Here is a 15,787-nt window from a genome sequence, read left to right as displayed (position 1 = left end):
TTGGACCAATGTTTTTATTATGTTGTACACATCTTTCTCCCTCATGTTTATTGTTTGTATTAGGGCCAATGGTTTTATTGTGTTGTACACATCTTTCTCTCTTATGTTTAATTTTTGTATTAGGTCCAATGGTTTCATTATGTTGTACACATCTTTCTCCCTCATGTTTATTTTTTGTATTAGGTCCAACGGTTTTATTATGTTGTACACATCTTTCTCCCTCATGTTTATTTTTTGTATTAGGACCAATGGTTTCATTATGTTGTACACATCTTTGTCTACTGTACCGAGTAAACAAGCAATTCTTAAAAGCGACAGTAGGGGTCACCATTACACATGGCGAGACACAAGAGTGATGAATGAAATTCACTATAGAGAGTGAGGAGAAACACTTCCGGGATACATGAGGAGGCGTTTCCTATAGACCGTCACAGAATATGGCTACCAATGAGAGCTGTCATTGTCCCTATGGTAACATGCGTCTATGATACGTCACTAATGCGGAAGTGTTCCGGTGAGCACAGCGGTGTGAGGAGCCCGGAAGGTGATGGGTTTGCTCCTGCAGCTCATTGCGGGTTTAGCGCTTCTCTTGCTGGTGTTAGTAGTCAGGATATGGTTGGTGCTGAGGAGCCCGGACGCACACCGAGCTGCCAGGAAAGGCCATGCGAGCCTGCTGGTGGTGGCGGGTTCTGGTGAGTTGTGTAGAGATGGGTGCTCTCTTCATTCAACTGCTCAGGGATACTGGAGGCTGTCTGAGTCTATAGAGTGGTGAGAATGGCGGGGTGTGAAGGGGAACTAAAGGCAAAACTTTGTATTTTATTTGGAATAGAGTAAGAGAGGGTTCTTCTAGCCCATGGCAGTTTTTTTTTGTCATCTGTGTCCCATTGGGGAGATGTCCCTTCACTTCCTGTCCCATAGCCAAAACAGGAAGTAAGAGGACATTTCTACAAAGTGGGCTGTCACTGGAGCTAGTGTCCCCATCAGAAGATGCCCCTTCTATTACTGTTCTGGTAACAACCCTGACTTTGGGATTTCCAGTCTGTTTTACTCTCAGTGATAATGGGAAACTCTTTTACATGGGGATGGTAAAAACAGATTTATCCCCCCCCCCCCCCCCCCTCAGACACCTACCTAAAACCTAACAATACCTCTGGACAGGATTGTATACACTCCCTGGCCACTTTATTAGGTTGTAACGAGTGGTTATTTAAGTTACTGTTGCCTTTCTATCATCTCAAACCAGTCAGCCCACGTTCTGACGTGGAATCAACTGTTTCAGAAAACATGTACTGCGCACCACGTCATCTGCAGGCCATACACAAGAGCAGAGATATGTTTAGGGTCTTTAACCACTTAAGGACCAAGCCTGTTTTTCAGATTTGGCGTTTACAAGATTAAAACAGTTTTTTTTGCTAGAAAATTACTTAAAGCGGGGGTTCACCCAAAAAAAACATTACATCTAGCAGAGCCAGCATACTAAGGACATTTACTTTCGGCAGGTAATTTTTTTTTTTCTCGGTACATACCTTTTATATTCTGTTTTTTGTCGAGGGGTTCCGATGACTGCAGGACTGGGCATTCCTATCCTTCCTTTGGATGATTGACGGCTTGTGAAACAGGTGACCTGTCGCACAACGCGCGTCACCAGATGTCGGGAAATAGCCGAGCTGCGAGTTGGCACTATACAGCGCCTGCGCAGTCAGCTCTACACGGCGGGCGCAGGCGCCATATAGTGCTGACTCGCAGCTCGGCTATTTCCGGAAATCTGGTGATGCGCGTTGTGCGACAGGTCACCTGTTTCACAAGCCGTCAATCATCGAACGGAAGGATAGGAACGCCCAGTCCCGCAGTCATCGGAACCCTGAGGCAGGGATAGGAACGCCCAGTCCCGGAGTCATCGGAATGCGGAAGCCCTGGACAAAATCAGAATATCAAGGTATGTACGGAGAAAGGAAAAAAAAAAACCTGCCGAATGTATATGCCTTTACTATACTGGCTCTAATGTTAAAAATTCGTTTTTAGGGTAAACCTCCACTTTAGAACCCCCAAACATTATATATATATATATATATATATATATATATATATATATATATATATATTTATATTTTTTCTAACACCCTAGAGAATAAAATGGCGGTCATTGCAAAACTTTTTGTCACACCATATTTGCGCAGCGGTCTTACAAGCGCACTTTTTTGGGAAAAAATTCACTTTTTTGTATTAAAAAATAAGACAACAGAAAAGTTAGCCCAATTTTTTTATACATTGTGAAAGATAATGTTACGCCGAGTAAAATGATACCTAACATGTCACACTTCAAAATTGCGTCCCCTCGTGGAATGGCGTCAAACTTTTACTCTTAAAAATCTCCATAGGCGACACTTAAAAAATTCTATAGCTTGCATCTTTTGAGTTACAGAGGGGGTCTAGGGCTAGAATTATTGCTCTCGCTCCAACGATCGCAGTGATACCTCACATGTGTGGTTTGAATACCGTTTTCATATGCGGGCGCTACTCACATATGCGTTCGCTTATGCGCGTGAGCATGAAGGGGCGCTTTATTTATTTTATTAATTTTTACACTAAAAAAAAAAAATGGGTCACTTTTATTCCTATTACAAGGAATGTAAACATCCCTTGTAATAGAAAAAAGCATGACAGGTCCTCTTAAATATGAGATCTGGGGTCCAAAAGACCTCAGATCCCATATTTAGTCTTAAATGCAAAAAAAAATAAAAAATTGTCATTTGAAAAAATGACAACAAGAAAACATTGCTTTAAGAAGCATGGGTGGAAGTGACGTTTTGACGTCTCTTCCGCCCTGCTATGGGGACGGATGGGGGCCATCTTGCCCTCACTCATATCCCAGCCGAGCAGGAGATAGGACCCGATCGCCTCCGCCGCAGTCGGCGGCTCCGGTAAGCGGCGGAGGGCGCGGGAGAGCGGCGTGAGGGGGGGCCCCCTCTCCCGCCGCCAATAGCGGTGATCTCGTGGCGAATCCGCCGCAGAGACCACGGTTATTGTTGAAAGGACCGCTCAAGGAAAAGATGGATATCTCAGTTGTGGCAGCAGCTGCTGCCGTTACCGACATATCCATCTTTAAAAAAATTACGTATATATACAGTGAGCGGTCCTTAAGTGGTTAAAGAGGTTGCAAACCCGTACATATACCCAAGTGACTGGCCTCAGGTGATGGAGATTAAACCAATCCCCCTACATAAGTTGTTCCTGTTTATCTGCAGCCCTCTTTTCTACATCTGTTCAGTGTGCTGAATTATGAAGTTTGTCTGAGAGTTCAAAGGGGGGATTCAGAGCTCAGTGAGGACAGCTCTGAGATCTGATCAGAAGGAAAGGATACCCCCTTCACACAGGAACCGAGCTGAGGCTGTCCATCAGTTGGAATTCCCTTCCGTCACCATTTTTCTCTTTGGGTCATGAAAACTTGTCAGAAGTAACTCATGTTGATAGCAGAAGGAGCAGACAGAAATTACACTTTGTGCTCCTAATAGAGACAAGTACGCACTATAGAGGGATATGCTTTGTTCATATTTCACGTCTGGGGTTTACAACCACTATTTAAGGAGGAATTCTGCCTATTTAACCAAAATAAAATTGAAAATTCCCAACACTTCTCCATGTGTGAAATGAAAATAAAAAACCCAACAATCTAGTCCATGGAGCCCAGCATTGTCTTCCTTGCAGATGAAGTCCTTGCACTGCTGTACTCCCACATTGCCATCTTGAAACAAGATCGATACCAGACCCTTATTTGAGCATACAGCCTGGCAGGTCAGGAAAGAGGGGGGGGGGGTGAGCAAGTGCACCATACCGGGCCACATGTCCTCAACATGGGGGGGGGGGGGCTTTGGGGCAGACTGGTGCATGCTGGGTCGGTGATGTCACGAGGGGTGGGGTCACCAAGTGGCCCCCCAGCACCTTACCTTTTTAAGAACTGTCAGATGGCGGAGGAGGCATTCGGAGGTCTACCTTTGAGTGCAAAGCGTTTTTTTTTATTTTGCGTCTGGTGGTGCAGCGGGCATCGTGATTGACAATGGATCTACATCGGGGACACAGTTTCTTTTTTTTTTGTTGTTTTTAATAAAGAATTTGTCAAAAACCCTTGCAGTGTTTATTTATTTTTTACTTATTTTTGGTGAATGAGTAGGGGTCCTGCCAGGCTGCATGCTCAGATAAGGGTCTGGTATGGATTCTGGGGGGGACCCCACACGGTTTTTTAATTTTTATTTTTATGATTTTTTTTTTTTTTTTATCGCAGTGGGCCGCGCCGGCCGGTAATTGAGGCCGCGGCTTTGCGGCCTTCTGCAGACCTAAGCTTCCTTCTGTGATCTGGTGCCATCTTGTGGTGGCCGTTGGCATGACAAGTAATCCAGCAATTCTAATGGAGCTTCCCCAGTGTTTTCACTGCCATCTCCTTCCCTCCAATTAGAGCCCCCAAGCATTATATATTTTTTTTTATTCTAACACCCTAGAGAATAAAATGGCGGTTGTTGCCATTCTTTCTGTCACACCATATTTGCGCAGCGGTCTTACAAGCGCACTTTTTTGGGGAAAAATACACTTTTTTAAATGAAAAAAATAAGACAACAGTAAAGTTAGCCCAATTTTTTTTCATATATTGTGAAAGATAATGTTAAAGCGGAGCTCCACCCTAAAGTAGAACTCTCGCTGATCGTAACCCTCCCCCCTCACATTTGACACCTTTCAGGGGGGAGGGGATGCAGATACCTGTCTAAAGGCAGGTATTTGCACCCACTTCCGGCCACAGTCTGCGGGCAGGACGTCACTCCCCCCCCCCGTTGTGTTCTGGGAACACTCGGCTCCCAGAGCACAGCGGGAGCCAGTCAGCTAATATTTGTTTTTCAGCGGAGCTCCGCTTTAAGCCGAGTATATTGATACCCAACATGTCACGCTTCAAAATTGCGTCCGCTCGTGGAGTGGCGACAAACTTTGACCCTTTAAAATCTCTATAGGCGACGGTTAAAAAATTCTACAGGTTGCATGTTTTCAGTTACAGAGGTCGTCTAGGGCTAGAATTATTGCTCTCACTCTACCAATCGCGGCGATACCTCACATGTGTGGTTTGAATACTGTTTACATATGCGGGCACTACTCACGGTTGCGTTCGCTTCTGCGCGCGAGCTCGACGGGACGGGGCACGTTTTCTGGCTCCTAACTTTTTTAGCTGGCTCCTAGAATCCAAGCAAATTTGTCAAACCCTGTGTTAAGGCAAAGGGTAGAAGGGGTTGTGGGTCCCCATACTCACCACTGAGCTTGACCATGGCTACAGGTGTGCGGCCCCAAGACGGGGGCAGCAGGTGCCTCACCCGGGAGCTGAGGGGGCGGAGTCAGAAAGGGACCCCACCAGGGGCCAAACGGAGAGCAGGCATGGCATAGTGATGTATCCATAGAGACCTCGTTAGTCCATAAAAAGTATAGGCTGTGAACATGCGCCAACCAGTCTGCCCCAAAGCCCCCCCCCCCCCCCCAAGTATGTTTGTTAGGCATCTAACATAGTAAAGTAGAATCAATTAGTATTTGCATAAGAATATGTATGAATGAAAGGCCTGGGCCAAAGATCGTAGGGACATGGAGATGGTTAGAACCGTGGGATAACAGAGGGATACTAGCAGATGACAAGAAAGGAAAGAAAAGTGAACTGTGAATGTGTGTGGTGATGTATCCCTAGAAACCTCGTTAGTCCATAAAGAGTATGAGCAATAAATATGTTTATCAGGTATCTGAAATAGTAAAGTAAAATCAATGAGTATTTGCATAAAGATGTATATGTCTCAGTAAAGGGCCTGGCTCAAAGATGGTAGGGACCTGGAGAGAATAGAAAACATAGGATAGCAGAGGGGTACTAGCAAATGACAAGAGGAGAAAGGGGTGAACTTTGGTTGTGTGGAGGAATCTGTGATGTGAGTGAGTGAGAAACTTATATAGCGCAACACATGCGAACTGAATCGCCTCTGTCAAAAAACAAAATTAAAAATAAATGAGTTCTCAAGAAATGAGCTGTGTGTAAGGCAGGGCTCGACAAATCCCGGTCGCCATGGCGACTAGAAATAGCCTCCTGGCGACTTGGCTTGGGAAGTCCCCAGCCCTTCCTTGTCTGAGCAGGCGCCATCTGGTGGTGGCCGTTGGTATTACAAGTTAAGCATTAGAAGTTAAACAGCAATTCTAATGTAATTTTTCACTATTTTTACTGCCATCTTCTTCCCTCTAATTAGAACCCCCAAACATTATATATATTTTTTATCCTAACACCCTAGAGCAGTGATGGCGAACCTTGGCACCCCAGATGTTTTCATACTACATTTCCCATGATGCTCAACTCCACTGCTGAGTGCATGAGCATCATGGGAAATGTAGTTCCAAAACATCTGGGGTGCCAAGGTTTGCCATCACTGCCCTAGAGAATAAAATGGCGATTGTTGCAATACTTTCTGTCACGCCGTATTTGCGCAGCGGTCTTACAAGCGCACTTTTTTTGGGAAAAAATTACACTTTTTTTTTATTAAAAAATAAGACAACAGTAAAGTTATCCCCATTTTTTTTAATACTATGAAAGATAATGTTACGCCGAGTAAATTCATACCCAACATGTCACGCTTCAAAATTGCGTCCGCCCGTGGAATGCGGACAAACTTTTACCCTTTAAAATCTTCATAGGCGACGTTTAAAAAAATCTACAGGTTGCATGTTTTGAGTTACAGAGGAGGTCTAGGGCTAGAATTATTGCTCTCGCTCTACGAATCGCGGCGATACCTCACATGTGTTGTTTGAACACCGTTTACATATGCGGGCGCTGCTCACGTATGTGTATTCGCTTCTGCGTGCAAGCTCGTCGGGACGGGGTGCGTTTTCTGGCTCCTAACTTTTTTTATCTGGCTCCTAGATTCCATGCAAATTTTTCAAACCCTGGTGTAAGGAATGCAAGTGTGCCTTAATATAGTACGGTGGATATAGTAGGTACCTGAGTATGGTGAATATCCCAAGTATAAAGTAAGACACAGCAGGCAATCTCCACAGCTGTGTGTGTCCTCAGTGAAGAGTGAAATGAAATCCAAGCCATGCCTGACCTCCAATTTAACCCCGGAACAGCCCAGAGGACTCTGCCCCCAACACCATGTGTAGATGGCTGACATGTGAGCGCAGGAGGCGCCAACTGTCAGGGAGGCACGCATGTGCGAATGCACCCCCATGCCATCAGATGGTAAAGTGCGTCCAGCTGCGCTAACGTCTGCCGGAACGCAGACGCCACGCTTCTGGCGCCTGAACATGGTGGCGATGTGTAGGTGCCCCCATCTGCCCAAAAGCAGATGGGGACAGCAGGAGACACAGAAAAGCCTCCCCCCTTTATACACATGGCAGCTCCCAATGCGAGACAGGAAAACGCTAGCACCAAACAAGGGATCGTACAGGGAGCCAGGGTATACAGCAATAATGGGATAAAAATTGTGTTGGGGGATAAGTAACTAGTAGAGTATCAAAGTGTAATGATCATTTTATACATGTAAATACTGGCGGGGATGACTACAACCACCAGGTGTCTACTCAAATATATTTACATTTTTTTTAAGAGGCACGTTTTAATAATATATTGTACAATGTCGGTATGTAATGTTTTGCATCTGGTATTTTTGTCTGCCCTTCAGGTGGTCACACTACTGAAATCCTGAGATTACTAAACAGTTTGTCCACATCATATTCGCCAATTCACTATGTACTTGCTGATACGGATAAGATGAGTGAAGACAAAATTCACTCTTTTGAAAGTGCCAAAGTCAATGGGATCCCCAAGTCACTGGTGAGTATGCGGTTTATTTTGGACTACATGATTCTTGGTATTAAACCCCAAAACAAAAATGTATCATATTGCAGCTCACCAATACTTAGATGTGTGTGCCTTCATTTTCGTCTGGTGATCCTGCCAGTATGTGTTATTTTCCAACTTGGCAGTTAGAGGGTTGAGAAACTGACAAGGGTACTTAAAATGGTCAACTTTTATTCCTTTATGTAAAGCTGCAGTTCTCCCTTTCTTTAGGGCCCTTTCACACTGGGGCATTTTTCAAGCGCTTTAGCGTTAAAAAAAGCGCCTGTAAAACGCCTGAAAGAAGCTGCATCTGCAATCCCAATGTGAAAGCTCGAGTGCTTTCACACTAAAGCGCCTGAAAAACACCCCAGTGTGAAAGTGGTCTTAGCGTTAAAAAAAGTGCCTGAAAGAAGCTGCATCTGCAATCCCAATGTGAAAGCCTGAGTGCTTTCACACTGAGGCGCTGAGCTGGCAGGGCGTCAAAAAAAGTCCTGCATGCAGCTTCTTTGCAGCGCTTTAGGAGCGGTTAATACACCGCTCCTAAAGCCCCCTTCCCATTGAGGAAGCTTTTTTTAACGCCAAAGCGCCTGAAAAGCGCCTCAGTGTGAAAGGGGTCTTAGCAGCGCTTTACCAGCGTTTTTCGGGCGCTGGCAGTGTGAAAGGCCTCTGAAAGCACTTGGGCTTTCACATTGGGATTGCAGATGAGGCTTCTTTCAGGCGCTTTACAGGCTTTTTTTTAAACGCCAAAGCGCCTAAAAAACGCCCGAAAAACGCCCCAGTGTGAAAGGGGTCTTAACCTCATGTACTTTCTGGTCAGTGAACATGACATACCTGGGGCAGCCATGTTCCAGTAGGCTACAGACTAAATATACAGTGGAACCTCGGATTACAGGCATAATACGTTCCAGGGGAATGCTCGTAATCCAAAGTACTTGCATATCAACCCGTTAGCTTTTGTTCCATTTTTTTTGCTGTGGCATGTTTATTTTTGTGATCGATTTTAATTAAAAGAACATTTTTGGAGTGCGGCTGTCCAAGTTTCCTTCGTATTTTTACTTGCATATCAAAGCGAGTTTCCCCATTGAAGTCAATGGAAACTAAAATAATTAGTTCTGCATTGACTTCAATGGCATGCAATAACGCATGTTGCCAGAGGTGGGGGGGGGGGGGTGCCGGAGAGCCTCGGGAACTTACGAAAAGGCCTGAGGACAGTTTGGCTGACCTCAGGAACAGCGTATTTCCTAGTCTTTCAGAACGGCACGATCGTCGGCTTTCAGCTCCTGCGGCCCCCCACCTCAGGCCGATTGTGGTACTGCACACCGATTTGGCTTGAATCCTGCTTGTTTTATGAGACAACTTGTAAACCGATTTAGGATAATAAAAAAATACAATGCTCGTATTGCGAAACGCTCGTTAACCTCGTTACTCGCAATCCGAGGGAGGTTCCACTGTACACTGATCTGGGTTATTTTCATCCATTGCGTACAACTGTCATGTGACCTGCGGTCATTTGGTATCGCCAGTGAGCTGGTACTCAAATCGGTTATCGATGGTGTCCTACGGACACGGGCAGTGACAAATCCCACCGCTGCTTAGCCCTGCAATTGGCGCATCCTGACAGGACGTCCTAAAGCCCGGTCAGGATAACTAAACCACTGCCCGGCTCTCGTTTTGCTATCTGAACACACCTGTGGTACGAGGACAAACTACAGTACATTAAATTATCCATAAGCAATGCTTTAAAAGTCTTTACAGGTTACCACTTTAGGTCTGGAGCTAGAATTCTTGCTCTTACTCTGACGCTCATGGTGATGCCTCATGTGTGGCACGATTGCTGTTTAAGTTTGCATGGAGGGTTGACATGTGCGTTTCGCCATTGTGCGTGAGCATGGGGCAAAGGTGGCACTTTAAATAAAAAAAACTTTATTTTTATACACTCGCATATTTTTTATTAGCTATATTGCTATGACAAATGATGGGCAACTTCCCTTGCTATAGCATTGACAGTGACACGTTCTCTTTACTGAGTGATCTGGGGTTTGTTAGATTGGTTTGATTCTCGCGACTACCGGTTTCTTAGACCCTAATTGGGGATGTTCCAGTCCATGGTCATCTCTATGGTTAGCTGGTGGAACCACTGGCTTTAGTCCTGGGCTCCCCGCTGGGATGGTAAAGCACGGAAAAGGCGGTGGGAGGGTCCCCCTTCTGCCGCCTGTAAAAGTAATCCAGCGACTAATTAGCCACTAGGATTGCTTTTACATTACAGAGCATTGCCGGCCTGAAAAAAGATATCAGGTTGATGCTTGTAGCGGCAGGCTTTATCCTGGTATAACACCATCAACGTATGGGTACGTCGCAAAGGCTGATATGGTTACATTTTTTTTCTTACTGTTTCTTTATCGTTACATCACGGGACACAGAGCGGCATTCATTACTATATGGGTTATATGGAGTACCTTCAGGTGATGGACACTGGCAATCTCAAACAGGAAATGCCCCTCCCTATATAACCCCCTCCCATAGGAGGAGTACCTCAGTTTTTACGCCAGTGTCTTAGGTGTTGGTCATGGTTTAGCTTGCCTCCGCATCCTTGGGATTAGGTGAGCTAACCGGTTCTGTCCAAAGGCCTCAGCGCTAAAGTGGTCAGTAACCGGACCCCAAACCCTTGGGGTAAAGCCCATAATGCTTTTCTTTTTAGAGAGCTGGACCCTGGGCCCAGAGCTTAGAAACCTTTGGGTGCCTAATGTTTCTGTTGCCAGAGTGCTATATGGGCCCAGGACAGTGGATCCTTCATAGGAACCCAGGGCCTGAAGGTCTAGACATCCCCACGGAGATGGGGGAAGATTGGGCCTCTTGCTTGGCAAAGTCCTGCGGCATGGAGCAGGTAAGTGAGGGGAAAACTTGCGGAACTTGGTTCTTAGCAGGTTTTTTCTGGGGGGTCACAGGGGACATGCCTAAAGTTATGCGCTGCATCTGGCAAACTAGTCACATATCTTAATGATAGGATGGCTCTATGTGTATTATTCCCCATAAGAAGTGACCTCCCTTGTAGTGTTGGAAAAGCATTGAGTGGGGCCTGTGTGATATAAAGTGTATGTGTGTGTCAGAGAGCTGTGCTTACCTGCAAGCCTCCAGGCGATGCTCCATCAGTCTTCCTCCTCAGAGCCTGCAAGCAGGCAAAACGCTGACCTCCTCGTGGTTCCAGCTGGAGCAGAGAGGCTCCCTTCCCCCCAACCCCCCCCCCCCCTATCGGCAGGCGCGCGCGCGTTCACGTGTTATAGGCGCAATTCGCGCCGTTTAGCTGAGGGGGGAAGGGCGGGTCAGTGGCTTAAGGAAGGGGCGGCCCTTCCTTTTTCGTTCCAAACAGCTCATTCGATACATTGGAACTGGGGAGGAAAGACCAGAGCGGCAGCACGGGGCGCCGAGGACACACAGTGGCCAGAAAGGATATTGCAGTCTTCAGAAGACTGTTTTCAAGCCTAGAAATAGGCTGTTTCTTTTCCATCTCATAGTTTTTCTTTGCAATACTACTCAGGGGGACAGAATGCTTTTTCTTTCCTGGATTTGAAACAAAAAAAAAAAAAAAAAAAAAAAAAGATTGAAAAAAAAAAAAAAGTCATCTAGGGGAGAGGAAGCATTTTTTATCCCCCAAACAGGTGTTTGGGCAATTAACTATTTATAGTTCCAAGTACCAATAAGCTAGCAGGTGTACCTCGGTATTGTACCATGGCATCCGGGTCAGAGGGTACAAGAGGTGGGGATTCCCCCAGAGAGTCTGAGGTCTCGGACAAAGTTATGCCGCTGCTTTCCCCACAGGGAGCCTTGGGGCCATCGGGATCTGGAGCTGGCGCGGGTCAGTCCAACCCTAAGATGGTCACGGACGAGGTATTACTCACCTCTTTAAAGGAGATGGAGAAAAGAATGGGAAAAATGATAGCCACAGCTATGCGGGGCAGTAAACGGATTAGATCTCCGTCGCCCGAGCGCGGACCCTCAGAAGAGGAGGTCCTTTCCTCAGGGGAATTGGACGACCTCTTGGACAAGGACCAAGTAGGTTCAGGGATCGAAGATCCGGATACAGAGGAGTCTCCCAAGGGGAGAGCTGGTGGATTCAAGCCTTAACGGACTTGGTCCATAATGCATTCAACTTGCCAGTACCAGATCTCCAGGTATCGACGGTTTCAGCTTTGGGCTCACTGAGGGCGCCTCAAAGCAATGCAGTGTTTCCGATCCACCCTCTACTAGAGGGAGTTTTGTTCCAAGATTGGAACAAGCCAGATAAAATCTTCTTACCACCTAAAAGATTCTCTGCCCTATATCCTATGGAAGATAAATTTTCCAAGAGATGGGCTACTCCTGCAGTGGACGCAGCCATCTCATGTATTAACAAATCGTTAACATGCCCTGTAGAAAACATACAGGTATTCAAGGATCCAGTTGATAAACGCTTGGAAGCACTACTTAAGAACTCCTTCACTACTGCAGGGGCAGTAGTACAGCCAGCTGTGGCTGCGATTGGGGTTGCTCAAGCATTATCGGATCAAATTAAGCAGATGCTTAAACTTATTCCTGCCCAGCAGGCAGAAGAATTTTCGGATGTCCCTAAGGCCATATGTTTTACGGTAGACGCAATTAAGGATTCTATCCAGCAAGCGTCACGTTTATCGTTATCCCTTATCCATATGAGAAGACTCTTATGGTTAAAAAGCTGGGAGGCCGAGCCCCCATGCAAGAAGCTCCTGGTAGGGTTCCCCTTCCATGGAGGACGACTCTTCGGAGAAGACCTAGATAAATACATTCAGACCATTTCAAACGGCAAAAGTACTCTCTTGCCAACTAAGAAGAAGTTTCAGGTGCCTGCGTTTAAACGACAGTACTCCCCTGGGCAGGGGCCCTCTAATGCCAAACAGTATCGACGGCCTCCTGCGAAAGCAATCTTCGGCTTCAACAGCAAGTCACAAGGACAGGCTGCTAGAGGCAGAAAGCAGTGGTTTCGCAAACCAGCAAAACCAGCCCCCAAGCCGACCTTATGAAGGGGCGCCCCCACCCACGAAGGTGGGGGGAAGGCTGCGACTCTTTTCAGAGGTCTGGGAAGCCAGCATTCCCGACGAGTGGGTACGGTCTTCCGTGGCCACGGGCTACAAATTAGATTTCCTAAAGTTTCCTCCTCCTCATTTCCAGGCGTCGAGGATTCCAAACGATCCGTAGAAGGGAGCCGCATTAATGTCGGCATTAAATCATCTACTTTCCCAGGAAGTAATAGTAGAGGTACCAGTCCTGGAACAGGGGCTGGGTTTCTACTCCAACCTATTCATCATCCCAAAGTCCAAGGGAGATGTCAGGCCAATTTTGGACCTAAAGATAGTAAATGCATACCTAAAAGTCTGCTCATTTCGGATGGAATCCGTGCGGTCAGCAGCTGCCACACTCCAAAAGGACGACTTCATGGCGTCCATAGACATAAAGGATGCCTACCTTCATGTTCCAATTTATCAGCCACATCAAAGATATCTACGCTTCATGGTGGCTTCGCGTCATTTCCAATTCGTGGCGCTTCCCTTCGGGTTGGCTACGGCCCCCCGGGTGTTCACGAAGGTCCTAGCTCCAATCCTAGCCAAGCTAAGGATCCAAGGGGTCACGATCCTAGCATACCTGGACGACCTCCTAGTCATAGATCACTCGTCTCCCGGCTTGGAGCGAGCAGTGGCCCTCACGGTCCAATACCTCGAGAAGTTCGGCTGGGTCCTAAATCGAGAAAAGTCAGCTTTCCTGCCCACAAGGCAGTTGGAATATCTCGGCATGAGATTAGACACAGAACAACAAAGAGTGTTTCTACCTCTGAGGAAGGTCAAAGCCATCAAGGAATTAATCCTACTGGTTCTAAGCAAGAAGGAACCGACTATTCGCCTATGTATGAGGTTACTAGGCAAGATGGTGGCCACATTCGAGGCGGTACCATACGCCCAGAGCCACACTCGCATCCTGCAGGCAGCCATCCTGTCAGCATGGAGCAGAAGGCCACAGGCCTTGGATATCCCGTTGCCGCTCTCATCAAGAGTCCGACAAAGTCTGTGTTGGTGGTTAGACCCTCAGAATCTACTGAAGGGGAAATCTTTCAGCCCAGTGGCTTGGAAGATGGTGACCACAGACGCCAGCCTGACGGGCTGGGGAGCAATTTTGGATGGTTGCACTCACCAAGGTACTTGGGCAAAGCCAGAGAAGCAGTTGCCCATCAACATCTTGGAGCTCAGAGCTGCTCGACTAGCCCTCAGGGCTTGGACGTCAAAATTGCAGGGGTTCCCGGTGAGAATTCAATCAGACAATGCCACGGCCGTGGCATACATAAATCACCAAGGGGGAACCAGGAGTCAAGCCGCTCAGAGAGAGGTGAGCTTGATTCTCCTATGGGCAGAGGCTCATGTGCCCTGCATATCGGCAATATTCATTCCAGGAGTGGACAACTTTCAGGCGGACTTCTTAAGCCGCCAGACTCTATTGCCGGGGGAATGGTCTCTGCATCCACAAATCTTTCAAGCACTCTGCCAAAGATGGGGAGTGCCGGACGTGGATGTCATGGCATTGAGACTCAACAAGAAGCTAGACAGGTTCATGTCCCGCTCAAGGGATCCGATGGCCTGCGGAACCGATGCGTTGGTTTGCCCTTGGCATCAGTTCAAACTTCTTTATGCGTTTCCCCCGCTCCAGTTACTACCCCGCCTGCTGCGCAGGATCCGGGTGGAGCACATACCAGTCATCCTGGTAGCTCCAGCATGGCCCAGAAGGGCATGGTACTCACTAATCTTAAGGATGGTAGTGGGAGACCCTTGGACTCTTCCTCTACGGCCAGACCTGCTATCACAAGGTCCGATCCTCCACCCTGCCTTACGGCATCTAAATTTGACGGCCTGGAGGCTGAATCCCTGATTCTCAGGGGTAGAGGTCTGTCTCAGAGAGTAATCTCTACCCTAATCAGAGCCAGGAAACCGGTCTCTAGGGTGATTTATCACAGGGTCTGGAAGGCCTATGTAGGCTGGTGTGAGTCCAAGCTATGGCTTCCTCGCAAGTTCACCATCGATAGAGTTTTAAGTTTTCTCCAGCTAGGAGTGGATAAAGGATTGGCATTAAGCACAATCAAAGGACAGATTTCTGCTCTGTCAGTGTGGTTTCAGCGGCCACTGGCCACCCACTCGCTGGTTAAGACCTTCCTTCAAGGGGTCTTACGTATTAAACCTCCAGTTAAATCCCCGCTTTGTCCGTGGGATTTAAATCTTGTTCTGTCAAGTTTACAGAAACAACCGTTTGAGCCGTTGGCTGAAATTCCTTTGGTTTTACTGACAAGGAAGTTAGTATTTTGGTCGCCATAGTTTCCGCAAGAAGAGTATCGGAACTGGCGGCCTTATCCTGTAAGGAACCATATCTTATTTTTCATAAGGACAGGGTCGTTCTCCGCCCTCATCCTTCCTTCCTACCGAAGGTTATATCCAGTTTTCATTTGAACCAGGATTTGGTATTACCATCCTTCTTCCCTAAACCTACTTCCAGAAAGGAAGGGTTGCTGCATACCTTGGATATTGTCAGGGCCATGAAGGCCTATCTTAAAGCTACAAAGAAGATCCGGAAAACAGATGTGCTGTTCATTTTACCGGATGGGCCCAAGAAGGGGCAGGCAGCTGCAAAGTCCACCATTTCTAGGTGGATTAAGCAATTAATCACTCAGGCCTACGGCTTGAAAGGGTTGCCTCCTCCAGTATCATTAAGGGCTCATTCTACTAGGGCCATGGGCGCCTCCTGGGCAGCACACCACCAGATCTCTATGGCTCAAGTTTGCAAGGCGGCAACCTGGTCTTCTGTCCACACGTTTACAAAATTCTACCAGTTGGACGTAAGAAGGAATACTGATACAGCCTTTGGGCAGGCAGTGCTGCAGGCTGCAGTTTGAGACCCTCG

General features: G+C 47.0%; 1 protein-coding gene across 1 annotated transcript in view; it reads left to right on the top strand.

Moving 5' to 3' along the window:
- The first annotated feature begins 467 nt into the window (after positions 1-467).
- Positions 468-15,787, top strand: part of ALG14 (ALG14 UDP-N-acetylglucosaminyltransferase subunit) — a 66,472-nt gene continuing 51,152 nt past the window's right edge. The window contains exons 1-2 of the mRNA XM_040359969.1: positions 468-692; positions 7,683-7,834. Of these exons, the coding sequence (XP_040215903.1) occupies positions 548-692; positions 7,683-7,834 (297 nt within the window). The 5' untranslated portion in view covers positions 468-547. The remainder of the gene's footprint in view (positions 693-7,682; positions 7,835-15,787) is intronic.

This window comes from Rana temporaria, chromosome 7 (genome assembly GCF_905171775.1).
Source record: "Rana temporaria chromosome 7, aRanTem1.1, whole genome shotgun sequence".
Classification (NCBI taxonomy): Eukaryota; Metazoa; Chordata; class Amphibia; order Anura; family Ranidae; genus Rana; species Rana temporaria.
Note: the sequence above shows the minus strand (reverse complement) of the source record. Positions and strands in the feature narration are given on the sequence as shown.